The sequence below is a fragment of the Drosophila arizonae genome, chromosome 5, assembly GCF_054131065.1.
Source record: "Drosophila arizonae isolate 15081-1271.41 chromosome 5, UAZ_ARI_1.0, whole genome shotgun sequence".
Taxonomy (NCBI): Eukaryota; Metazoa; Arthropoda; class Insecta; order Diptera; family Drosophilidae; genus Drosophila; species Drosophila arizonae.
This window is the reverse complement of record NC_142925.1, coordinates 4,616,191-4,641,862: the sequence shown is the minus strand read 5'-3', so window position 1 is coordinate 4,641,862 and position 25,672 is coordinate 4,616,191. Positions and strand designations below refer to the sequence as shown.

General features: G+C 38.0%; 5 protein-coding genes and 1 long non-coding RNA gene across 6 annotated transcripts; 2 read left to right on the top strand and 4 right to left on the bottom strand.

Moving 5' to 3' along the window:
- Window positions 1-15,369: 15,369 nt before the first annotated feature.
- Window positions 15,370-16,008, bottom strand: LOC108614844 (uncharacterized). Its single transcript, XM_018009065.2, has one exon. It carries the CDS (start codon window positions 15,852-15,854, stop codon window positions 15,489-15,491), a length of 366 nt encoding a protein of 121 aa, XP_017864554.1. The 5' UTR covers window positions 15,855-16,008; the 3' UTR covers window positions 15,370-15,488.
- On the bottom strand, window positions 15,916-17,911 carry LOC108614843 (uncharacterized). The gene is made up of 5 exons (XM_018009064.2): window positions 17,897-17,911; window positions 16,735-16,833; window positions 16,511-16,666; window positions 16,280-16,444; window positions 15,916-16,217 (listed from the first exon to the last, which is right to left on the bottom strand). The coding sequence occupies exons 1-5, from the start codon at window positions 17,909-17,911 to the stop codon at window positions 16,068-16,070; spliced, it is 585 nt and encodes a 194-aa protein (XP_017864553.2). The 3' UTR covers window positions 15,916-16,067.
- A 796-nt stretch (window positions 17,912-18,707) lies between these two features.
- On the bottom strand, window positions 18,708-19,448 carry LOC149268383 (uncharacterized). Its single transcript, XR_016270525.1, has 3 exons — window positions 19,299-19,448; window positions 19,049-19,217; window positions 18,708-18,988 (listed from the first exon to the last, which is right to left on the bottom strand). It is a non-coding gene; the product is annotated as an uncharacterized LOC149268383 (long non-coding RNA).
- Window positions 19,449-20,221: 773 nt separating this feature from the next.
- Window positions 20,222-21,039, bottom strand: LOC108614842 (uncharacterized). Its single transcript, XM_018009063.2, has 4 exons — window positions 20,888-21,039; window positions 20,672-20,827; window positions 20,450-20,614; window positions 20,222-20,390 (listed from the first exon to the last, which is right to left on the bottom strand). The coding sequence occupies exons 1-4, from the start codon at window positions 20,936-20,938 to the stop codon at window positions 20,241-20,243; spliced, it is 522 nt and encodes a 173-aa protein (XP_017864552.2). The 5' UTR covers window positions 20,939-21,039; the 3' UTR covers window positions 20,222-20,240.
- A 651-nt stretch (window positions 21,040-21,690) lies between these two features.
- Orc4 (origin recognition complex subunit 4) lies at window positions 21,691-23,447 on the top strand. Its single transcript, XM_018010903.2, has 3 exons — window positions 21,691-22,060; window positions 22,116-22,525; window positions 22,600-23,447. Exons 1-3 carry the CDS (start codon window positions 21,869-21,871, stop codon window positions 23,366-23,368), a joined length of 1,371 nt encoding a protein of 456 aa, XP_017866392.1. The 5' UTR covers window positions 21,691-21,868; the 3' UTR covers window positions 23,369-23,447.
- A 181-nt stretch (window positions 23,448-23,628) lies between these two features.
- Window positions 23,629-25,467, top strand: ETH (Ecdysis triggering hormone). The gene is made up of 2 exons (XM_018010914.2): window positions 23,629-23,866; window positions 23,923-25,467. Exons 1-2 carry the CDS (start codon window positions 23,678-23,680, stop codon window positions 24,349-24,351), a joined length of 618 nt encoding a protein of 205 aa, XP_017866403.1. The 5' UTR covers window positions 23,629-23,677; the 3' UTR covers window positions 24,352-25,467.
- The last annotated feature ends 205 nt before the right edge of the window (window positions 25,468-25,672 follow it).

Sequence of the window (25,672 nt, the reverse complement as noted above, 5' to 3'; positions counted from 1 at the left end):
GCGAGAGCAACCTTTGAGTGATATGATTTATATTGTCTTGAGTCGACGGCGCCACACTCAAACCATCGGCGGCATCTTTAAAGTCTGCTTAAAAATATATATATGTATGTGTGTGCGTGTGTGTGTGGGTTGATGATGATGAGAGGCGGCTGCGCTTTTAATTTCTGTTTTTGGCCCGTTTTTCAGAATTTCATGCGCCGCAGATACCCTTTTAAATGAGGCAAGGTAAAAGGATTCGACGCTGCGCCGCATGCAACCTGTACAGTCTTCACACTTTAGCGCTCCAGTTTCCGTTTTTGCACTAATCCGAGCAGCGGCAGCGACAGCGGCAGCAGCTCAATTGAATGTCAAACAATTTGCATTTGGTGTCGTTTGTCTATGGGCTCGCTGCTGTTAATTATAATCAGTTTTACCTGTACAGGTGCCACACGCTGTGCGGGCGTTTGTTGTTAATGAGTTGTCGCTATCGCTGTTGTTGTCCGTTTCCTGCTGCCTGCTCTCAACAGTTGAGCCGGATCAGTTGACTGATCCTCTCAACGCTGGCAAGGTCATTGCTAGCGCCAGGTCGCAATTTTTGCAATTGCGAACTGGGTTAATGCTAATGCGCAGCAGCAAGAACTGCGGCAGCAACTGAAGCAGAGTTCTGGCCCAGTTTGTGGCATGCAAATGAGGTTTAAGCTCACAAGTCAGCTAACGGTTGTTGTTGCTCTGGCTGCTGCTGCCGCTGCTGCTGCTGCTGCTGCTGCTGCTGCAGCTGCTGGCACGCCCCTGCGCTGCTCAACGCCCGCAGCCGTTAGGCAGCATCTATCAAGGCTGACTCCAAAAACAGAAGATACTCCACTCCCGACTCTCAACTCTCCATCGCCGACATGTTGGCCATGTTGTGCATTATAAAGTGCAGCACGGCTACCAGTTAAGTGCATGTTGCTGCTGGCATCGGTAGGTGTGGAAACTATGTTGCTGCCGCATGTTGCTGTGAAAATGTTGCTGCCACGTACGTTGTTGGCTTTTGGCTGGCCAACGAAAGAAAAAAAATGAAGCAAAATATCGTATAACGCCACGGGGCCCAAAACCTTTTTCCATACCCAGTGCAACATGTTTTTGGCACAGATAAAACAGGGTATGTTGCCGTTGTGCCAGTAGTTTATAATAGGTAGGGAAGAGACAGAGATAGTTAGTTAGTATAATATATGAATCAAAATCAAGCCAAATACGAAGTATATATTTTTATATTTACTTTTTACAAAATTACATTTTTAAGGAAGACTTATAATTAAAAGGTATTTGACCCAACATTTTTTATTTTAGTTTTTAAGTTGAAATAAAATGATATTCTTAGAAAAGAAATAAAGTTATCAAGTTTAAGTTTTTTGAAGACTGGAAACACATGGAACAAAAAATTAATATTTTTTAGAACTAACATTAAACTAAAATAAATAAAATAAAACTAAAATACAATTTTGAAATAAGAATAAAAAATATAAAATAATATATATCCGTTTGCTAACAGAGTTATGAGGCGTCTAGTAAACATTGAGAGTGCCTTAGGTCATCTACAGGGCATCTAATCGTCTATCATGCTCAGCTAGAGCACTTTTTGTTGTTGCTTTCATTTCGGGCGCTGTGCTAACCAAGTGGGCGCGTTCACCTGATGTTGCAGCCGCAGCAACCGCCATGGCCAGCCGTAGAGCAGCTTCTGTGCAACATGGCCAACTGGAAGGCTAGAAGGCTGGAAGAGGATCGGGCCGCAACGACCAAACTGCGACTGCAACTGAAACTGGAATTGGCTTTGGCTCTATGTAGCTGGGGCCAGGGCTGTGGCGCATTGGCTTTCTTTTCATTCATGCACTCTGGCGTGTTCGGGTCTGGCAACAAGTTGCCAAGCCATATAATTACCGCATCCATGTCGCTGCAAGTTGCTACTTCATAAATTAGCATGCCGCCCCAGACGTCGCCGACGCCGCAGACTCAACCGACTGCCAGCCATATGCTCCATTTGGAGCGCTTTGTCATTGCCAAGGCCCAGCGCATGGCATAGAATGCGCTGCTGCAGTTTTCTCGCCAAATGTTTTCCATGGAAACGGAGCAAGAGAAAAAAAAATAAAATAAACCGAGAAATATATATTTGTGTGTGTGTGTGTGCGAGAACTACTAAAAAATGCAGAGAGCACAAATCACAAATCGCATTGGCAGCGGCCATTAGGCTTCCGTGCTGCCTAGTTGTGCCCCACCATGTGGCATGTGGCCCAGACGCAACCGAATGCCAACTGCCTGCGGCAAGAGGTGCTCCTGATGCTCCTGCTGCTCGTTTTCCTTGAATTTCGCAGCAACATTGCAACGCCCTCGTCCGCGTCCTGCTGCGTGCTCTGCCGCGCCTTGTTAGGGCTGCCCGAAAAGCTCGTTTTGATTTCTGCACCGTTTTTTTCTTTCTCATTTTTTTTCCCTGTGTTTTTTCTTTCTTTGCTCTCTTAGTCAGCCCCTCCCGAGTGGCTCGCAGTTTGTTGGCTGACCCACAAACAATTTGTTTTTGCATTTCGCTGGCGGGTCTTACACAGCGACTGGCTATGATAGCCGCCACCCAAAAATGAAACGAAAATATGCGCAAAGCTGGGCTCCTGCTGGAAGCAGTTCCTACTCTAAATACCCTTGCTAATTATAAGTATTTGCATAAAGAGTTTGAGTGGCATTGAGTTAAATGTCAGTCGAAAGGGTATGAGTATAGGTAATGTGCGGATATATAAGTAGCCGAGTATTCGGAGAGTATAAGATGAGTATGTGGCAGAGGCAGGAGCAGTATAAGTGATGGTAGTATGAGTAAAGAGCGAGCAGTATAAGACAAATTACACATACAAAGAGTAGTATAAGTAACACATGTATACTAAGTGTATGAGTATAAGAGTCGTATAAGTAAAAGCAGGAATAGTTGTCTGCATGGGAATTGTGAAAGTATAAGATGAGCATGAGTAATATGAGGGATGAGCAAAAAGTATAAGTAGTAATATATATACACATGCACACTATGAGTATAAGAGAGGAATAGTATAAGTAAAACGCCTGTTTAATTGCAAATGCATGTGAATCGTGAGTATAAGAGAGGATTAATATAAGTAAAAGCAGGAGTATTGAAAGTGCATGTGAATCGTGAAGGTATAAGATGAGCTTGAGTAATATAAGCTCCACTAATACAAGTATAAGTAAAAGTGTCAAGTGAAGAGGCAATAGTAGAAGTAAAATCAAAATCCTTATTAACTGTATAAGTAGACGCATATATTCCACGAGTATAAGTATGAATAAGTCGACGCATATATATGCATTGAAGTCTCAAACGTATAAGTGCGTATGAGTACAAGTGAGTATACATCGTAAACGGAGTATTAGTAGGCTGAGTATTGGTATGAGTAACAAGAGAATCCAATAGAGCAGTATGAAAATTTTTAAGCACTTCTAAAAGCTTGCACACTCTATATGATGATATGATGAGTAGTATAACTGCAAGCTATAATTATAAGAATGAGTACTTAGTATAGGCAGCAGTAGCAGAAGTAATAGAATGCATTAGTCTAAAAGTGAGTAACATAAGTAAACCCAGGAGAAACAAGCGAATAAATAATGAGTACGAGGATGAATAATAAAAAGTTAAATGAGAAATGTATAGTGTGTGTTTTATATGTATATCTTAAAACTCACTTATACAATATTTACTGTTCAGCTTAGAACTGCCTTGATATCAATATCAAGCCAAGTTCATGAACTACTTCCGGTTAGACTCTATCGCAGTATAATTCAGATATATGCATAAGAAGTCATCATTCTAGACACATTACAAAGTTGTTAACAAAGCTGTTAGGCCCACAGTCGAGTGTGTATGAATGGAACAGGCCTTAGAGAAGAAGACTTCAGGAAAAAGATGGGGGAAAAAAAAAAACGTGGGGCAGAATACCACGCACTCGACATCATTATCACGATCGGGCCACGATCTGGCGTCAGGTTCAGTGCGGCGAACTGGTTCCTTGGAACGTTCACGTTCATTGCGTGACTGCGATTCAAGGTTTTTCGCTTTCGGAAATATAGACGTAGTAGTGGTAGTAGTAACATACATATATATATATATATATCTAAAAGTAGTGTGCGAAATTGTGGATTTCAGGAAATCAATCTTGTTGCCATTAAATCGCATGGCAATCGGTATTTGGGGTTTCGTGTTTATTGTTTTACAACTTTTGAGCAGCGACAGAAGCGTGTTGCAGCCCTTAGCTGAGCAACTGAGTCGCGCTCATCATTAGCCGGGCCAACAGACAGGCCGAGAGAGGGGCCAAGGGGCAACAGGTGGTAGCTGGGGCAGCGAGCGCATTGGCATATTTGTTCATTCAACATGACCGCAGGCTAGGCTTCAGCATGAGCTCTGGAGTCTGGTCTGGTCTCTGGCCTGGTCTGATCTGGTCTCTCGTCTTCCGTGGCCGGTTAACACCCAGTGCCACAGCCCCACCAAAAACACAAAAAGAACAACAAAAATGAATGAGAGCTGGCCACGATGCGGCAGACAGGCGGCTGCCACTGCCACTGATGATGTGGATGTGGATGTGGATGTGGATGTGGATGTGGACGCTCAACCTGGCCGCTGGGCATCAACTCGTAAGCGTTTTTGAAGACCTCCAGTGCAGCACGCGATTTATATACGACACCCCATCGAAAGGAAATGGCGCAGAGACAACAGCAACAGCAACAGCAGCAGCAGCACGAGTCGCTCGGGGTGTTTCCTTACGGTTCTATAAATCTCCAACTCCAACTCGGAGAAAAAAAAGAGAAAAAACTTTATTTTTATTAATGATTTCACTTGAATTTGTCTGAAGTTTTAAAGTTATCTTTTTTTACTCGCCGCTTCGAATAAATGGCGACTGACTTTTGGCCAAGGTTCTATGAATCAAAAGTCGAAAGAAAAATGTACTTTTAATTGGATTAATTGGATTAGTCAAAGTCAACCGTAGAGCCACAAACTGTAAACAAGTTCCAAAACAACTCATTTAGCGCAACACGTGCAACACATACAATATCATTTTTTTTTTCGAAATGCTAATAAAAGATAGATTTATCATCTAGCTGCAACTGGCAGCAGTCAGCAGGCGCTACCATAATGATTTAAGCAAATACTTTCAACCTGAAGTTGAACCTAGAACAACAAAACTCTAAAGTAGTAGGTAAAAAACAAAAACAAAACAAAATAGTAATAAAATCAAGGGAAGACGGTGTAAAACGCTGCATCATTGCGCTCAGAGCTCAGCATCTGATGAGGGTACGCAGGGCAGACGAGTGCTCGAGCGGGAGTAGTTGGCAGTCAGAGTTGGAGCTAACATATCCAAAGACAAGCCAAACACTTGCGTGTGTCACTGCGCTGACGCTCAAGTGCTCAGTCAGGCACCAGGCACCGTCTCCAACTCCAACGCCAACTCCAACTCCAACTCCGACTCCAATCACCAACTCCAACTCCAACTCCAATAGCAGCACCTGTAGCAGCAGCAGCTGCTGCTGCTGTTATGGAAGCTCCGGGTGTATAGGGTCTATGGAGCCTGCAGACTGAAATGAAAATTAAGTCATCAAGCCCAGTCTGGCAGCCAGCCAGCCAGCTAGTGTCTCAGCATGTTGAAGTAGGTGCTGTAAGTCCCAAAATCTATACAGATACAAAATGAATGTAAGCATAATCATAAGACAAAAATGCACTGAGAGAAATATATAGCTAAGAATATATATTGATTTGATTTATATTAAAAATATTTTATTTTATATACATTTGTGTATATATATAATTTTTTTTTTTTTTTTTAATTAATTTCATTTGTAAAAATTGTCCATTACTTTAGTTAAAATAAAACTCCTACTACTACTGCAATAAAATTTTTGTCAGTGCATAGTTAAGCGTGTAGCTTGTAGCTTGTTGCTCAGACACTTCTTGATGAGATTTCAGCTCATCAGCATTTCGTGTCTGCTTAGGCAAACACGTTACAAGTGCCTGGCGACTGTGTCTCCAATCGCAGACCCACTCCCAGACCCATTTCCAGGTCTCATTCTCAGTCTGCGTCTCAGTTCCAGTTCCAGTCGCAGTTGCTGCAGATGATGAATGGGCCCGGTTGACATATGAGGGTTTTAATCGTTATAGAAAGCCTACGCATGCGATTCGAGCATTAAACTGAAACAAAAAATGAATTTTACATTCTGCTTCTTTTATTTTCTTCTTTTTTTTCGATTTTAAGCAAAAGAAATATAAATATGCATATGATACATATATCAAAGAATTATAGCTGTTCTTCTGCTTCCACTTGGTCTGCATCGGGGCCACTCCCACGCTTTGTTATCCTGTTTTGCGGCTTGCGCTTTCTCCTTGGCCAGTGCGGCATCCTTTTTAACTGCCCGCCACATACTTGACTTTGCAGCGCGTCATGGAGCGCCTCATCAGACAGGATCAAACGGCTTTCAACAAGTTTTCGCTGGCCTTTTGTTAGAGGCCCCGAAATCGAACAAAGACCAGACACAAATCAAAGCGGCAAAAAAACAACAACAACATATGTAAAATAAAAAAATAAAAAAAAAAAGGAAGAGCTGAACAGCGGCAAATGTCAGTCAGCCTATTGATTATGATCATCAAATTATTGAGCGCCTATGAGCGAGGCATCGACATCGGCGTCGACTTCAGCCTGAGATTGGGCACAATACGCCCCTTCCGCAACAAATGCGGCCAGTCTAAGGAGGAGGCTGTGGCAGCAACTGTTGCTGCTGCTTTAGCTGTTGCTGTTGCTGTTGCTGATGAAGACAAGTAACAACAAAACTGCTGACACAATCGCAGCAATTAAATCGTATGACGCGGCGGCAATGCCAATGCAATCGAAGTCAATCGACAACAGAGCCCTGGCCCAGAGGATGGAGTGTGAGGGAGGCACTCGGCTGACTGACTCTCGAGGAGCGCATCTCGACAGCGATAAACGATTTTTGGTTGCGTCTTTACAACTTTAACAGGTGAGAAAATGGGTTCAACAACGTGAGTGTGCCTCTATCTCTCTCTCCCTCTCTCTCGAGCGCTCTTTCTGTCTCCCTCTTGCTCGCCGTCTGTGTGCGCCCATTTCAGTTTCATTCATGAGTCCTGACATCGTCTAATTCAATTGTCCAGCTCTTTGGCGCTATGACTGGCCAAAAAACGAAAAGGGTAGACTGAAAAGGGGCACAGGTTCAGCGGCTAAGGTTGAACCAATGATTGTTTTTGGCCAGTAGATCGCATCAGCGGATTGCTCGCATTTCATTCGCTCCAATGGACCATTTACTTTGAACAACACAGCAGATCTGCATGGCCGATGGTTGCTGCTGCTTTCAAGTCGCCCGTAGATAATTTCACCAATCAATTGAACTGAACTTCCGTTTCGATTGCGTGCCAGCGATAAAACAAATATATATAAATATAGTATATACCTATTTGATCGTTTTTTTATTTTTTTTTATTTTTAAATAATTTTTGCCGAGATTGCTTTGGTTTCTATAAATAAAAATAATTGCTTCATATTTGAGTGTTTGCTTTTGAGTGCTTAATCCAGAAAGCTTTGTGGCTCATGGGAGTCTTCAGCGAATAGCTTGGAGCTAGTTGTGGAGGTAAGACTACTCCAATTTTTTTATTGCATTTATCGCTTAAGCTATATATTTTGTTATATGCTATATAAATTTGAAATATATTTCTAAGATTTTTTTCTGAAATATTATATTACATAAATGTTCTTTCCTATTTATTTTAATTTTTCGAAAATTACTAAAATTTATTTATAATTTATAATACATATTTTCATTAATATATTGATATTAATATATAAGATATTGGTTATAATGTTAATAAAATTGTTTCTAGTTAGTTAGTATAGGCTAGTTAGTATAAAAAATATTTTCCTTCAATTTCTCATATAAATAAATTTTTATTTCTTATTTTATTATATATATTGCATCTACATTGTGAATTATTTAATTAATTGTTAGTTAATTGTTAGCTCCAAATGTTTCCTTTTTGAAATTATAATTTTCAATAATTTATTTTTTTTTTTTTTTTATAAAAATTTAAAAAATACAAAAGTTTGTTACAGCTTATTCCTAACGTGCTGAATAAATAAATACATAAACATTAGGCTGACTAGATGCATAAATAGTTAAATCAAATATCTAGGCATCCATTCAAGTATCTTCCTAAGATTCTTTCGTTCTTCATATTTTACAATAAATACTCACTAAAAAATTTATTATATTCATACAAATTTAGAGCTATATTTCGTCATTATATAGCGAATAAAATTATATATTTTGTGGAGTATTAATATTCAATAAAAGTAAACTTTACTCTAGTCTATAGATTGACCCATGGAACTTATATGTTACATCCATATTAGAGATTCAATTTTTTTTTTTAGTTTTTTTTATTTATTTTTATTATTATTTTTTTATTATTTTTTTTTTTTTTTTTTTGCCTGCCAGGTTTCCACGCTTGGCAAGGCTGGCGGCAAATTGCGACCAATTTATTAATTCACAAAACAAAAATGGCCAGCAGCAAAACAAAACAAAAATTATAGAAAGAAAAAACTTTGTCAAATGGAAAACGCAAATCCTATTTGTCAATTTATTTGCGCAAGTATGCGTGCAACCAGCTACAACAACAGCAACAACAGCAACAAAATGTCAATTGCTTAAGCAAATTGCGCATAATTGACTTTTTTCCAATTGCTCAACGGGCATTGTTCAGAGGCGCCCACACGGAGGCCACAGAGTCAGAGTCACAGCTGCCCGCTTAGATCCAGCAGCCCCTACCCATGCCCCCGAACCGACCCGGCTCGTTTCCCCTTGCCGTTGCATCGACCTCTGCGCCCGCCGCCGTCACGCCCCGTCTATAAAACTGTCCGCGCCAATGATTTAATTTCCCAAATATATATTTTTCGTTGTTTGGTGTTGGTGGAGTGGGGCATAAATCTTGACCAAGTGTCAACAACGGAGCGTTGTAGGTGGCCACAAAGGAAAGTTGCCGCGGCGGCGGCATGTTGCATGCATTCAACAATGTGGCAACATTTTAGATAATTTTTATGGTTTGTTTTCGCTGCAGCTCATTAAAAAATAAAATAGAAATGGAATTGGAAGTGGAAGAAAAGAAAGAAAGAAAGCCAAAGGACATAAGAGGCGCATTGTTGGCTTGTTGGCTGGCAGCCACACCTACTGCTGCTTGGCTGGATTTGTGGTTCGCCCCCTGTTGCCTTTGGCCTGTTGCACGAATGTGTCGCATTGTCTCTCGCTCTAACAATTATTGCCCTTTTGTTGCTCAATCTGCCGCAACACTTGTGTCCTCCTGCATTGTATCCTGCTGTCGACCGTTTCATAATTTCCGCTTAAAAGGATTTCACAGTTTCACAGCATTATTGAATGTCTAGCCGAACATGATTGTGTGTGTGTATGAGTTTGTGTGTGCTCGTGTGTCTGTGTGCTGTCCATAGTTAATCCCATTGACATTATAATGAGCCGCTTTTGTGTGGCTCTAAGCACTTATGTCATAGCCAAAGCCACCAACTGCGGCCCAAGTTCTCCAACTAAAAACACGCAAAAGCGTAGCTACACTTAAAGAAAATTTATTGTATATTTGTATTTAGAATTTATTTATTTTTAGAATTTATTGATATCCTCTTCTAAATTTGATTAAATATATGAAGTTTTTAATAAATTTTTAATAAGTTTAATTTATAATACAAGCAATTTCAAAATTTATTTTACATATTTAATAAATTAATTTTATTTATACATATTTATTGTTCAAAGAATTCTGCAGTTAATATTCCTAAGAATAAAAACAAAAACAAAATTCATTTTTAAAATTTTTTAAAATAAATCTTTGATGTCCAGCTAGTTAAAGGTTTTTTGCCCAGTGTAATCATGCGAGGGGAAATGTCGCCATGTTGGCGTCTTGTGAAACGGAAGCGTTATCCAAAAATACGAATAGAAACATACGAATACGAATAGTCGCATAGTCTAAACATACAGATAGCGTGTTGCGTGGCGGCAAAAGTGGCCCCTATCATTATAGCTGTCGTCTTGGCTTGAAGATTTTTTGACTGGTCTTTTTTTTCTCATTTTCTACTCATTTCTTGAATTGGTCAGCAGTAGCAGCAGCAGCAGCGGCAGCAGCAGCGACGGCGGATGCGCTTCCAGGGGCTAGGCAACAGCTCGATAGCTCAGCAGCCAGCAGCCATGCTCTTAGTGATTTCTAGGCCCAAAAAGGAAAAAAAAATAAATATGTTGCATGTAGCATTTTTCTTCATTGTTTCTTTGTTATATTTGAGGGGAAAGGGTAACCCCACTACTACTACCACAAAAAATAAAATTGATTTACGACTTCCGTTGGTAATGAAAATTCACTTCAAGCACAAAACAAAAATTTTGTTTTTTTTTTTTTTTTTGGGTTATTTTTTGAGCTACTTCATTTTGTTGGCAGCGCCGATTGGCAGCCCATTTGGCCAGGCAGCGTTTGGTTTTATAGACTCATTTAAGGCGATTATTTAGCAATTTTTTAACGTTTGCCATACATACAAATTGTACGAGAGGCGCGAGGGCGTGTAACTTGCAGTTTTCTGAACAGCTTTCAGCTTCAGCTTCCAATTTCCAGCGCCAGCTTCAGCTTCAATTCAGCTTCAGATTCAGCTTCAGCGCCAGCATCCAGCTCCAGTTAGTGGCGAAATTTATGAGGCAGCAAGTGAATCATTTAAGTTAATGACTTTCAAACGTGTTTCACAGCGTATATGGATAAATATATATATATTGTTGATGCCTGATTGACTTGGCCAGAATCTGTAGAGTCGATGTCTGCAGCTACGGCTGGCTGACTGGCTGGCTGACGCATTGGCCAAGACTAGTAGCGCGCCTTGATTGATAATCCGTTGATTGAATTATGAGCGCAACTCTAATTTGGCTAGACTCTGTATGCTCTGCAGGTGTGTGCGTGTAGATCTAGGCGCTTACTAGTTGCCTAGCTGCCGCCTAAATGCAGGCCCAACAAACAGGCCCCAACTTTTGTGCGCCTTTGGCGCTTTTGGCGGCAAATCAAACTGAGAACGACTCTAACCAACTCCAAGAAATTGGCAAATTGGCTTTTGGCAGGCGGCACAACTTAAAAACAAAACAAAAAAGAAACTGAAGAATCAAAACGTTAAAACGTTGCCGGCCAAAAGAGTTGGGACTGTAGCAGTGGGGTATAATGATTTTATCATTGAATATGCTATTGAGTTTAGGTATATGATCATATATAAATACAGATATAGATATAAGCTAGCTAATATAAATTTATATGAATATAGATATATATAGTAACGAAAGATATATGTATGTATATATATATATGTTTCAATGAGCTATTACATTATACTCTTTAATTAAAATAAACTTTCAATAGATTGTGGATTGTTTCAACCATTAAACATTATTTTATTGATCACATATTCCTTTTAACTATATGTGCTAAATATTTTAACTTCACTTTGCCGTTAGCTGCTAGTCGTAAAAGAGTGATTGGTCACGAAGTTGATTTAAAGTTTAGTGAACCATTTTTTTTTTTTTTAATTAATTAGTTAATAGTAAAACAATTTATTTGAAAAATTTTTTGAATATATAGAATACATGTAAATAATATTATACAAGTAATAAAAATACAATTAAAAGAAATAATATTCTATGTTTAATATTGTGACTCCATTCTACCTAATATATATATATATTTTTTTTTTTTAGACTAATGCAGCTTGGCAAGCTTAAGAGCTTAAATCCTATCTACCCATAAATATATAGAACAGAACAGGCGGCACAGACAGAAAGAAAAGGAAGAAGGAGGCATTTATACATATATACAAATTAAATGTATATTTCCACACAAATGTTAGTAAAAATTTTATCCTACGGTATGTGTCAATATAATATATAACATCATATCTGAAGTGCAAGAGTATTCATTGCTCTTTAATCTATATTTTAGTAGTTTCTTCTGCTTGTCGCTGCTGCTGTTTTTGTTTTTGATGAGCGGCTTCACGTCCGCGCTTTACGTCTGCGTCTACCTCTCTATATGACCCTACGTCTGGCTCTTCTTCGCCCTGCTCTGTCGCTCTCATTTTCGCTGCCTGCGTCAGTCTATGCGTGCCAAAATGCCAATGGCGTTTTAATTTGAAGTCACATTTGGCAACGGCGTCGAGCGCCTGCTCCAAGTCCAATTTTAGTAGTTTTTTCTTTCGTTTATTTTTTTATACACCATTTATGAGCTGCCGCATTTTATTTATTTATATTTATAATGTTCAAGCTGAGCCTTGCAGTTTTAGTTTTATACATTTATTTTGCTTTTCCGGCACAGAACAGTTGTAGACGGAGTCGCTGCTCGTAGCCCTTCTGCTGTAGGGTTTGAGCCGAGCATTTTCGACACTTGTTGCCAATATTGTTCGTACCTGCTGCGAATTAAGCAAAACTGGATTAGGTTCTATTTTCTTTTGCTTTGCTTTTCTTTTAGCCAAGTCCTAATCCGGCCTCATGTAATTGCGCACAGACATGGCGCCAGTCAGTGCAAGGTTTGAGCCATGGCCATGGCCATTGTCATTGTCATTGTGTGCTGGGCTAATAGGATCAGCTATGGCTATGTCTGTCTGAGCCTGGCGTGAAATCCGCAAATGTTGTTTACCTTTTGGCGAAAAAGGGGTTCGCACTGTCAGCCCATCCAGCCATCCATCCATCGAAAAGTCGTCAAGTGCATTTTAGACCTCAACGCTCTACGCTCTACTTGAACTGTTTTGTTTTGGCCAACTGCTGATTGTGGCCTTTTGTTTTTAGAGCGACACCCACGACAGCAACGGCAAAGGCAACGGCAACGGCAACGGCTCGAGCTCGAACTTCTTTTTGGGCTGAAATGTTGTTGTTGCTGCTGCTGAGGCTGCTGCCTCTTCCTCTTCTTGTTGTTCTTGGCCGTGAGTCAACAAAAAAAGTTCGCATCGATGGGAAAATTGTGCAAACAATAAACCGCAGAAACAGGCACATCGAAAGCTCTCAAGCCAAATCAAGATATAGCCGACAAAGCACACACGCATACACACACACACACACACACACATCCAGCCATATCTACATCTTTTAAATATATATATCTTTTATTTTCTATATACCCTATAGCCATTATTATATTTCATTCGATAGCAATTATTGCTACCGTTTAATTGTGCGCATTGCGATTTTGTGGAGCTTCGACTTTGATTTTTCACACGGCTTTCGACTGCTTCCCCTTCCACTCCCATACCCACTACCACTCCCACTCGTTATGCCCCACTGCTTGCCCACCAGCCATCCCCTCCCTTCTAGCTTCTAGCCAGCTGCAGGCACGATACCATATTGCCTCATCAGAAGCGCGTCCAGCGACTCTTCGCTGTGAATGCAGCCACGTGGCTAATGATTCGCATTCGCCTTCCTTTTTCACGCAATCGGCCAAAGCGGCTTCCAGCACTCGGGCCACTCGAGGCACTCTTGGCCCGGCTGAAAATCTATATATGAAAATTTGATGATTCACAGCAAAACTTGGTCTTTGATACTGACGGCATTTAAACAATTTCATATAATTTCCACACTTGTGCTCGCATTCTTCGACTCGGCAAAAGTTTTCCGCAATAATTTGCATAGATAACTTTATTTTTTCACTCTTATAAACCTTTCATTGACCCAAAGCGCTTAACCTCACCTCGTGCAATACTCAGGTAATATTCGCACTTGCCCAGCTCTATAATCATTTAGCTAACAGCTGCTTGGGTCTACGCATGCATAAAGGAAAAATCACTAAAGCAATGACATTACATGCATATGCATGATGGTTATTGAATTCATATATGTATGATCTATTAGTATATATGTAACAATATTCCAGACAGACAATTTAATATCACGGTGAAAGATAATACTAAGCTAGAGAAAATTCTTAGCACCAATCAATCAATTTAAACAAGGTAATATTGGATTGGCTTCTGTCCACAGTACACGGCCGTCCTATGCGATTCTCAAGAACAGGCTAATGATAATAAAGTTGTTTGATAATAAATGATATGGAAATCACATCTGATGTCCCATAAAAAATGGGAATTACATCTTCGAGGCTCTGCCACTTATTGATGAATATGAATGAATAAATCTTGTATGTCTTAAGTTAAGAACATATGGTTACAGCAATTGTGATCTGTGCACGGGTTACCTTCTGGCTCTATATAAAAAACTGTTTTCATTAACAAACGTCGAGTCATCTTGACTGATGCAGGGTGGAAGTGTACAAGAAAAAAGTGCAACCGCGTCGTGGTCGCAGTTAATTACCTGTGCGAACTTTTCAACTAGACGTGCACCGCGGCCCGCAGCGTTACAGTGAACACTCGTTGTAAGTTGACTTTTAACCGGTTACTAACTGACATTTTCACCTTGTTAATTATGCGCACGGTCATGCAAAATCGCGCGCCATTTCAAGTGGCCAAATGAAGTATCCACTCAAAGTTGCATTGTCAGCGATGTCGAGCACGATGGACGATGGACGCTGAACGAGACATGGTCATGATGATCTCTTAATTGCATAGCTCAAGTGAAAACAACTGCCAACTGACAACTGGCAACTGGAGCTGCAGCCTCCCAAAAACAGCAATGGCAACAGCAGCTGCTTAGCTAATGTGTCGTCTATAGAACAGCTTTATCCAATCTAGAAATTTATGATGCCTTTGGTGAGATCTATGAAGAGGCAAGCAGATTTATTTGCAAATTACCATACATATTAGATGTACCATATATAGATCAGATGAAAGCTCAATTGCCCACTTACATCAGAAATATGAAATACAATTTTCAGACCCAATAAATCTATTCCATATCGGATATTCTCTCTACTGAACCAATGACCATTATGATGTACACTCTAATTCGAATTATATTATATATAAAAATATATAAATCTATATGCATGCATGACAAGATCTTAATAACCGCTGCTTGGGCATAATGATGGAACAGCTGAATTTGGTCAGGCGTTACCAATAGATAAACCACTTGAATGAACGCCATTGCAAAAAAAAAAAAAATGAAGTAAAAATAAAAACCATTGCTGACCTGTCTGACCCGAGCACAGGTGACAGGTGCAGGCCACCAGAAGTGTGGATACAGGTGTTGCAGGTGCCGTAGGTGTATTTGTAGGCGTTAACACACCAAAAAGGACTTGAGCCAAATTGACGTACCAAACTGTTCAGCAGACAGCTGGCGCCATCTATTGCATTTTAGGTGAAACAGCAAACAGATTTAGCCGCCAGAGGCAACTAAGCAGAATTGAAATTTGTGTTAAAAATATCAAATAATATATGATATATACTATGCAGTTACTGGTCTTTAAAGATTACACTTTGAATTTGAAATGCTCATAAAATCCAATAGTAAAAGATTCCATTTTGCTCCTAGCAATAGTGCATCCTCGATGGCTTAAAGCGTCCATACTCGCCATTTGTGGTGGGCGGTACTTTGGCATTGTTGTTAACATTGTGACTCTGTTCATCTTGCTTTTCCAGTTCTTTCAATGAATCCAGATGGTTGTAGGCGTGCAGCTTGTTCAGTCGTCTTTCACGTGCATACTGTAGGAATATATCCTGCCCGTATCTATGCTGGCTTTCACAATAGATCTGAGCGATGCGACTGAACTCGATATTCTGCCTGCCTGGATACCAGCTGAACAGCTTTTGCCAACGTTCCGATGTCTTGGTATCCTTGCTGGCAACCAGACGATGATATTTCAAATTATCTGTCGTAATCACATCGATCGGCATTATGGAATTGCTTTCTTATTTTCTATAAATCTACTTTACTTATTAATTTTTTTTTTATAGATTTTAATGTTTTTTTTTTTTTTATTAAATTTTTTGGAAATCAAAATACTTCATCATACTGTGAATTTTATGTAGCTTCTAACCAGATTTACATTGTATGTTTTGGAATTTACTTGATTAACTGAACCGAATAGAAGCTTGATTTGAAGTACATTATGTGTTTGTAAAGTAGACGATGATATCACTCCGTGGAATATTCTCGTTATAAAATGTTAGATTCAACAAATATCGTCCAAAGGGAAAAAAATTCTTTACTACACTGTTCACATATTGTATTGGCAACTTGTCCAGTATTATGTCGTGCTATCAAATGAAGTCAAGATTAAGTGTTGAATATAATATACAAAATAAGTGGTTATACGTACAGTAAAGGGACATGTGTGATTCAGATTTGAATATGGTGCAAATGTACTGAATATAAGACTGGCCAATGGATTTTTCTGATCTTTCAAAAATTTACAGGCATTTATACTGCCATTGAAATGCTCGAATATGTTCCGGGTGTCGCGTTTTGCAATCTTAAATACCACCTGTATATTTATTTATATAATGAATTTATGATTAGCGAAATCAATAGAATAATTGATTTTCTTTACCTTGGCAGTATAAATAGGCAATTTATGGAGAACAGCTTTTAACGAAAAGTATTTGTAGGAGCGATTTACTGCCTTTAAGTAACAATATTCGTATTCCATAAACTGTTTATCATAAGTGAAACAGATAACATTATTAAACTCGAGATCGGCAGTTATCTAAAAATAGAAAGAAAATAATATTTGTATGATCATGGTGGAGTTTATAAATAGATATTTCAACTTACAGATATTATGCCAATAAAGGCAAAAAATAGAATTATACGCAAAAATAACATTCGTCCGCTGTTTGAAACCAATTGATCAATAACAATTATAGCTTCACACTGCTAATAATATACTTTACTAATAATATACTTTACATGGCTCAACGCAGTTGCTAATTGTAAAAATCATTATTTCCGAAGATATTAATCTATATAAAAAAAAAAAAAAAAATCACATATACTCTATAGATCAAAGAATTTGTATATTTTAAATAATTTGTCATAAACAATTCTAAAATATATCAAATTTCAAAATATTCAATGAAGAAACTTTGTTCACTGTTCATCCGTTATTCTTACCACATAGCGCAATTTGGCTACTTTCCCATCATCTCTGGCGCTTAAATATGTAATTGTGTCCGAATTTAAAGCTGCAGCGAACTATGAAATGGCTTTATTTGCCTTTACCAGCACTACAGTTAAAATTCCGAAATATTAATTTCTAATCAATTAATATTTTGTAGACTGAGGTCGTTTTTTATGGCTTTATGAAACAACTAAACACACTTTAAAAAAATATTGCAGCTTAACTATTGTTAGCCTTTCTAGCTTATCAATTTGGCTTTTCAAGACCTGAAAGCACACCTGTTTTATCTTATTCTTGAGCTTCAACTGAAAGCTGGTTGGCCAAAACGATAAGGTAATAAACGATTTAGTAATCTCCGATTTAATATTTTAATTTTTGAAAATTAAATTAAATCATAGAGTGTATTTCATATTCTCGTTAATAACTCATATAATTTGCAATTATATTAAAATTTTGTAAAGTAGACAAGGACGTCAGTGCGCGCAATATTGTCACTATAAAACGTTAGATTCAACAAATATCGTCCTTCGGGAATAAAATTCTTTACAACACTGTTCACATATTGTATTGGCAACTTGTCCAGTATTATGTCGTGCTATTAAATAAAAGCATCATGAGCGGTTTTGATTTGAAGAGATATTTATACATAATAATTGTTATACGTACGTTATAAGGACATGTGTGATTCACATTTGAATATGGTTTAAATGTTTTGTATAGAAAAGAGACTAAAGGATTAAAACCATCTCTCAAAAATTTGCAGGCATTTATAGAGCCATTATAATGCTCAAATATGTTGCGGGTGTCACGCTTTACCATCTTGAACGCCATCTGTTTATACGTAAATAGAATTTTTTATTGTTAACATTCCACAAATAAAAAAATTAGTTCTTACCCTAGCATTTCGAATGGGCAATTTATGGATAATAGTTTTTAATGACATGTATTTGTAGGTGCGATTCATGGCTTTCAAATAACAATATTCGTATTCCATAAATTCTTTACCATAAGTCACACAGTCGACATTATTGAACTCAAAATTAGCAGTTATCTAAAAATGCAAATAGAGTATTATTTTCACGCAGTTATTAAAGTTAAGAGCAACTTACACCTATTATACCAATCAAGGCAAAAAGTAGAACTAAGCGCCAAAATGACATTTGTCTGTCGTATGGAAACACTTTAATGATAATAACTACCAGCCTGTCTGAACAATATATTTTATATGCTTCATCGCAGTTGATAATTAGAAATTGTAGCATTTATTAAGCTATTAACTCACAGTAATTAAAATTAAATACAAAAAGTTATACATACGCGTATTAATATATTTTAGATGTGGGTTTATTGTCAATCCATTACCACTCAAAGGTATTGTGAAGTATATATGGGTCGGGAGCTGACACATTGATTTGAATTCTTTGCCGCCACCGCTATTCATCAGCTGAGCTAACCGAACGCACTGCACAAGCAATCGCTTGAGCGTGACTATCGATAACATGCTACCACTAGCCCACATTAACAATCGACCATAGCGTGACTCTGGTTAGTGATAGCGCTTTTCACGACTGTTACTAACTTAAATTCGAAATTTAAAACTCTACAACGTCATAGTAATCTTAGCTAATATTTTGCGACACATATATACTTTATTTCAATTTGAATTTAATATTTCAAAATGTGGGTTCATATATTATTACTGTTCAAGACTTCACGACCGATTTTACTGAGTTTTACAGCTGCATTGCACATATTTTATTATGATTTTGAGAAATAAACAATGATCACACCTCGTGGTATATTGTTATTATAAAATGTTAGATTCAGCAAAAATCGTCCATCGGGAATAAAATTCTGTAATACACTGTTCACATGGTGTACTGATACCTTTTCCAGTATTAAATCGTGCTATTAAATAAAAGCAAGTATAAGTCTTAAAAATTTTTTTAAATAAATAGTTTTACTTACGTTATAAGGACATGTGTGATTAATATTTGTATATGGTTTAAATGTTTGGTATATATGTATGTTTGGCTAGTGGATTACGACCATCTCTCATAAATTTGCAGCCATCTATAGATCCGTTATATGGTCCAACTATGTGGCGGTTGTCGCGTTTTGCAATGTTAAACAATATCTGTATATACATATATATGTATATTTATTGATTGTTGAATTTTGCTTTAATACATTTTTTGACTATATAAAAAATTTTTACCTTAGAATTTCGCACTGGCAATTGATGAATTATGATTTTCATCGATAAGTATTTATACGTGCGATTTTCGGACCTCAAATAACAATAATCGAATTCCAAATACTCCTTGTCACAAGTTATACATTTGATATTATTAAACTCAATATCTGCAGCAATCTAAAAGTACAAAAAACACATTACCTTTATGCAATTCATAAACTTTGTGAATATATATATAGATATTACAACTTACACCCTTTATGCCTATAAAGGCGACAAATATAATCAAGCGTGAAAATAACATACGTCTGCCGTTTGAAAACACTTTTACGATTATAACTACGAACGCTCATAAACTATTATGAATAACAGTATTTTTAAATCTATAAATGTTTTAAATAAAGAATTACCGCCAAATTTTGCCCATTAAAGTTATTAGGAAAAATGGTTCTGGCATGAATACTTATTAAACAATTTTGAATAATTTGCACAGAACCGTTACACATCATTTGAGTTAAACAAATTCTTTGACATTGATTGGACGGTACTGGACAAAATTCAGTAAATATTGGATATAAATGTGAATGAACATTTTTGTGGAAAGATGACTTATTTCAACGGATTGCTTGGGATTCAATATGAATGCAAAGTGGTTCCATTTGCACTCCAGCTTATTCAGTTGAATGTATTTAATAAAATTCTACTAGTTGGATTTTGGGCTTCTCTCAAAAGCTTGCAGGGATTTATAGAACCATTAAAAGCTCAAATACATGACACCTAAGTTTATAGTGATCTATGTTTAGTAAAATTAGCATGTGAAATTTCGAACAGGCAACTGACAGAATGCAGCCTTTCCTGAGAGTGAAATATTTTATTTTTTAAATATTAAATAAATTCTATGTATTCATGAAATATAGATAAGAATTTACTTGAATCAAGCCGCGAATAATAGTTTGAACTTATCTAGGATTTTGTAAAGTATACAATAACATCAGCAAGGGCAATATTTTCAGTATACCAGGACATATTCAGGAAATATCGACCATCCGGAATATATGATGCTATAACTCTATTCACATATTGCACTGGCAACTTCTCCACCATTAAATCGTGCTATAAAAACGCAGAATTAGTTAAATCGATAGGAAGGAAGAAGAAATATGTATACGTACATTGAAGGGACATGTGTGATTCATATTTGAATATGCTGTAAATACACTAAATATAATCCGAGCTGCTGGATTTCGACCATCTTTAAAGAACTTGCAGACATTTATGGTACCATTGTATTTGTCAAATATGGTTTGGGTGTCCCGCTTTACAACCTTGAATTTCACCTGAATATACGTTATATTTAATTTACATAAATTATCAGTGATGAAATTCGCTTTTACCTTAAGGCTTCGAATTGGTAACTGATGAATAACAGCTTTTAGCGAACAGTATTTGTAGGTACGATTTAAGGACTTCAAATAACAATATTCGTATTCCACGTATTTCTTGTCATGGGTCAAACATTGCAAATTATTAAACTCAAAATGGCCAGTTATCTAAAAAATAATAATAATAATAATAAAAGATTATTTTTTATTACACCCATTTCAGCTTACACCCATTATATGAATAAAGGCAATCAGTAAAATAGAGCGCAAGAATAACATTAGTTGGCCGTTTGTTAAATACTATTCAACGAATGACATATTTTATATACTACTACTGAAGATATAAAGATACTCATCTATAATAATTAAAATAATAGCATATTTTTAAGTACCTTTAAAGTACATTAAATATTTAAAAATTGTAATAATTATATTAATTGTGAAATATACGAACTCAATATTCTCTATCTATCTAATCGTTAATTACATACATTTCCGGATTAGTTTTTAATTATTTTCCTCCAGAACTGTTGAGGTAACTGAAAGTATTGCTCTAGATATCGTTTTAATATTACTATCATATTCCGTATTAGGGGACTAATATAATTATCCTTAAATATTGTAGTTTATTTGCTTTCACCGTTTGCTTTTTAAAAAACTACTAACCGGATTTACTAGAAGAGCTGAAGGGATTTATTTGAAATATAATATGTAAGTCTTTTATAAACAGTAAATAGTAATCCAAATATTCTTTGTCGAAAATCCCAATATAGAGAAGCTATAAATTTAAGCGCATGAATGAATTTGTCTGTCGATTGGAAACATTTGTGAATTAATAACTATAGCTTTAGACTGTTCAATATAAAAATTATATATGGTTAATCGAACATGATAATAATAGACGGATGTATTTCGATTAAGAAAAAATAAAGCAATAATAACTCTAATCTCAGAATATGGCCACACATCACAAATTTGTCATCATTTTGTAAATGATTTATTTAACTATGAACAAAAGCAACAATTGGAAGTGCTTTATATTTGGAACTGTTTTTCCACCACCGTTGCGCAACAGTTTACTTGACCGAACGAACAGAGCAAGATGTGACTATCGTTTGTGTGCCACCACTAGCACAGCTGATATTTTGGCGGCAAATGCTATTCAAAACAAGCGCAAGCAAAGCCCAGTGATTAATTGTACTACAAATTATGCATGATTCGGTGCAGGAGATAGCTAAAACGCGACGTTTTCTCAAGGAGCGATTGCAACGCGACTACACCACTGTCCGTGGCTATGAATCGGAGCGTAACAATGTACGGCAGTTGCTGCAGCGCACAGCTGAAATGGGTGAATCGAATTCTTTACTGTTGATAGGACCGCGCGGTGCCGGCAAAACTACAGTAAGTACTGCCTACTAATGTCGGCCACTGCTCAAGATTCTGCCTTACTCTGCAGCTCATCAATGCCGTTCTCACGGACTTGCTGGAGAACAAATCGTTTGTGGATAACACGCTCATTGTGCACCTGGATGGCAACTTGCATACAGATGATCGCATTGCACTCAAATCAATCACCGTACAAATGCGCTTGGAAAATGCCGCAGATGGCAAAGTCTTTGGCTCGTTTGCCGAGAACTTGGCCTTTCTGCTGCAGTGCCTCAAGGCTGGTGACAAGAAGTCAAAGAGCGTTGTCTTCGTCTTGGAGGAATTTGATCTCTTTTGCACACATCACAATCAGACATTGTTATACAATTTGTTTGATGTCTCGCAGTCAGCTCAGGCGCCAATTTGTGTGCTGGGCGTCACCTGTCGGCTAGATGTCATTGAGTTGCTTGAGAAGCGCGTGAAATCGCGATTCTCACACAGGTATGCCCTCGAATTTTCTATCCCTATATATACATATATCTCTAATCGCATTCATTAACTTATCCCCGTCACAGGCAGGTTTTCCTCTTTCCCAGTGCCAACAAATTCGAGGATTACGTCTCCCTCTTTCAGCATCTAGTAAGCTTACCCAGCAATAAGGAGCTACAAGCAGCTGTCGATCGCATTGACAGCCTGCAGATGTTCAAATCAGACGCTTTTACCTTTCAGCGTAATCATTTCGACGGTATTGAATATTCATTTGATAAGAAACACGTTGAGAACTGGAACAAACAAATCGGAAAACTTGTCAAAGCGCCCGCAGCACAAAAGACCCTGCAAATGCTCTACGATTTTGATGTAAGCGAAGCATTTCTCAAGACCTTCATATTCCGTCTGGTGGCACAATTGAAAGCTGACGCCCCACATATAACAGTGGAGCAGCTTGCAACACTTGGCGCTCAATACGAATGCGATGACAAAGTAGAGCTGCTTTGCGGTCTGTCTGTGCTCGAGCTGTGCTTGCTAATAGCCATAAAGCATCATTCGAGCATTTATGATCGCGATCCTTTCAATTTTGAGATCATTTTTGGGCGCTTCTCCAAGTTCGCCAAGGTCTCTACGACGATGCAGGGCGTGGAGCGTGCCATAGTATTAAAGGCCTTTGAGCATTTGCGCATTGTGGAGCTAATCATGCCCTTATCTAGTAGTGGCATGGGCAAAGTGCAAAAGGAATTTGAGATGCACAAAATGGCGTTGACCTATGGACAGATACAGCAGGCGGTGCAACGCTATCAGGCGCTGCCCACAGAAGTTGCACAATGGGCACAGAGCTCATTAATCTAAGCATAAGAAATACAATTCCTTAATTTTACACTTTATTTATTAATATATTTAAATATACCCTACTACACACAATTGTTAACTGAATGTTTATTAATGCGTAAGATCATATGTAGATATATGTATATATATATAACATGTCAACTCCACCTCCTTCTTTGTATTCCATAAAGGCATTGCTAATTATGTAATTAGGTCAACTTGGTAGCTGATCGATAATGTAAATTCTTAGAGCAGCTGTTGCCCGCATATGGCCGATTATATAAATATACTCTTTAAGCCTTAAAGCGGAACAGTCGTGGGCCAACAACGATGAATAGACTTACAATTCTGTTTGCTGTGCTGCTGCTGGCTGAGCTCTGGATCGAAGGATATGCGGATGAGAGTCCTGGCTTCTTCCTAAAGATCACTAAGAACGTGCCGCGACTGGGAAAACGAGGCGAATCATTTCTCATGAAGAACATGAAGACCATACCACGCATAGGACGCAGCGATCCAGAGGTAAGTGAAATGTCATAAAAAATTAATCAAATAAAGAGTTATTATGATTTCTCTAGGCCTCCATTACTCCTTTGCTAGCCTGGCTATGGAATTTGGATGCGGATCCACAGTTCAGCAAACGCCGACTGCCGAGCTCTGGAGCCGCTAGCAGTGTGGAGCATGAGCTGAGCGTCGTTCAGCCCGTCAATTCGAATACCCTGTTCGAGCTATTGGATCGTAATGCTATACCCAGCGAACATGTCAAATTCGTGCACTGGAAGGACTTTGATCGTGCCCTGCAAGCAGATGCGGAATTGTATACGAAGATCATACATCTAGGTCGTGATCCGGATCAACGTCTCAAGCAAGATCTAAGCTTCAACAGCTATATACCCATCTTTGGCTCAGATGATGCAAAGAGCAACGATTTCATGCTGTACAACAAGGACGATAGGGACTTGTATAGCGGCTATGATCGCAATTTCATGCAATACAATCGTTTGTAGATGGGCCGTAAGTATGCATGAAAAAGTGAAAGTACTAATATACCTATTTATACCCTGTATTTTGACTAATGTCAGTTTTCATAAATTTGTATACGCAATGGTTAAAATAAAACAAGTAAGAAAGCTCCAGTCGAGACTGCTCGACTAGGAGATACCCTGAACCCTCCAAGCTGATATTCTAATCATTCTGCACTTCTTTTATGCACACATACATACACATGCATCCACACGCACGCATAAGCCTGCGCTCTGCTAACTGCGCAGTAAGCAGCGACTGCGCTTGGGCTGCGCTGCAATGTGGGCAATATTATGAGAATTTATTTGTTGAATAATTTCTTTTGTAGACATACGATCTTAATGAAACTTTCAGAGCGTAATCATATGGTGAATATGTGTGCACATTCCAAAGCCCAAGTCTCTAGTATTTGAAATGCGTTTTTTACAAATTGGGGGAGAAGGGGGCGTGGTATCCAAAATCTGTAAATTACAAAATCTTTGTATCGATTAACTTTATATACAACGCAAATTTGAAGACTCCATCTCTAAAAATGTTCAAATTAGGCTAAAAAAACAAAATCAATTTTTCGATTATTCTCGATAAAAAAGTTATCGGACAATTTATCGAAAAAATAAAGCAAACTCGTACTGCGTATGGTACTCACGAGTATGCATGCCAAATTTCAGCTCTCTAGCTCTTATAACTTATGAGATCGACGCACTCATACGGACGGACGGACGGACGGACGGACGGACGGACGGACGGACGGACGGACGGACGGACGGACGGACGGACGGACGGACGGACAGACGGACAGGGCTATATCGACTCAGCTCGTCGCGCTGATCAAGAATATATATACTTTGTGGGGTCTGACACGCCTCCTTCTGCCCGTTACATACTTTTTCACAAAACCATTATACCCTGATTTCCCATTTTCAATGGGTTCAGGGTATAACCAGAATTGAAAAACGAAACGATCATTGAACCCAAACACTGTCTCTCTCTCTTTCGCTCTGTCTCTTGTCAACAAGTATGCAAAAAGAGACAGTCGGTGTGACAGTTTGAAACGCATTATCGATTAACGGTTTTGCGGTAGCTTTCCACGAAATCCCTTTTTGGTGATGACTGTACTCAAAACAAGCCTTCTCCATTAGGCCTGTGACAACGTAATTTGTTTGACTTAAATATAGTAGACTATTTATAAAATATATATAAAACACACATAATTTACATTGATTGCTTTAAATACCTTAATTTTAGCGTTCAATGTAGAATTCTTAATTAGGAAATTCCATCCTTCAACAATTAGCGAAAATGCGT

Coding starts and splice junctions, on each gene's coding strand:
- LOC108614844 (XM_018009065.2), bottom strand. CDS start 15,854: ATGCCGATCGATGTGATTACGACAGATAATTTGAAATATCATCGTCTG.
- LOC108614843 (XM_018009064.2), bottom strand. Junction 16,667..16,734: donor CCTTTATTGGCATAATATCT/GTAAGTTGAAAT, acceptor TTCTATTTTTAG/ATAACTGCCGATCTCGAGTT. Junction 16,218..16,279: donor ATCACACATGTCCCTTTACT/GTACGTATAACC, acceptor TTCATTTGATAG/CACGACATAATACTGGACAA.
- LOC108614842 (XM_018009063.2), bottom strand. CDS start 20,938: ATGTTATTCTTGCGCTCTATTTTACTGATTGCCTTTATTCATATAATG. Junction 20,828..20,887: donor CCTTTATTCATATAATGGGT/GTAAGCTGAAAT, acceptor ATTATTTTTTAG/ATAACTGGCCATTTTGAGTT. Junction 20,615..20,671: donor TACCAATTCGAAGCCTTAAG/GTAAAAGCGAAT, acceptor ACGTATATTCAG/GTGAAATTCAAGGTTGTAAA.
- Orc4 (XM_018010903.2), top strand. CDS start 21,869: ATGCATGATTCGGTGCAGGAGATAGCTAAAACGCGACGTTTTCTCAAG. Junction 22,061..22,115: donor GCGGTGCCGGCAAAACTACA/GTAAGTACTGCC, acceptor CTTACTCTGCAG/CTCATCAATGCCGTTCTCAC. Junction 22,526..22,599: donor AAATCGCGATTCTCACACAG/GTATGCCCTCGA, acceptor TCCCCGTCACAG/GCAGGTTTTCCTCTTTCCCA.
- ETH (XM_018010914.2), top strand. CDS start 23,678: ATGAATAGACTTACAATTCTGTTTGCTGTGCTGCTGCTGGCTGAGCTC. Junction 23,867..23,922: donor TAGGACGCAGCGATCCAGAG/GTAAGTGAAATG, acceptor TGATTTCTCTAG/GCCTCCATTACTCCTTTGCT.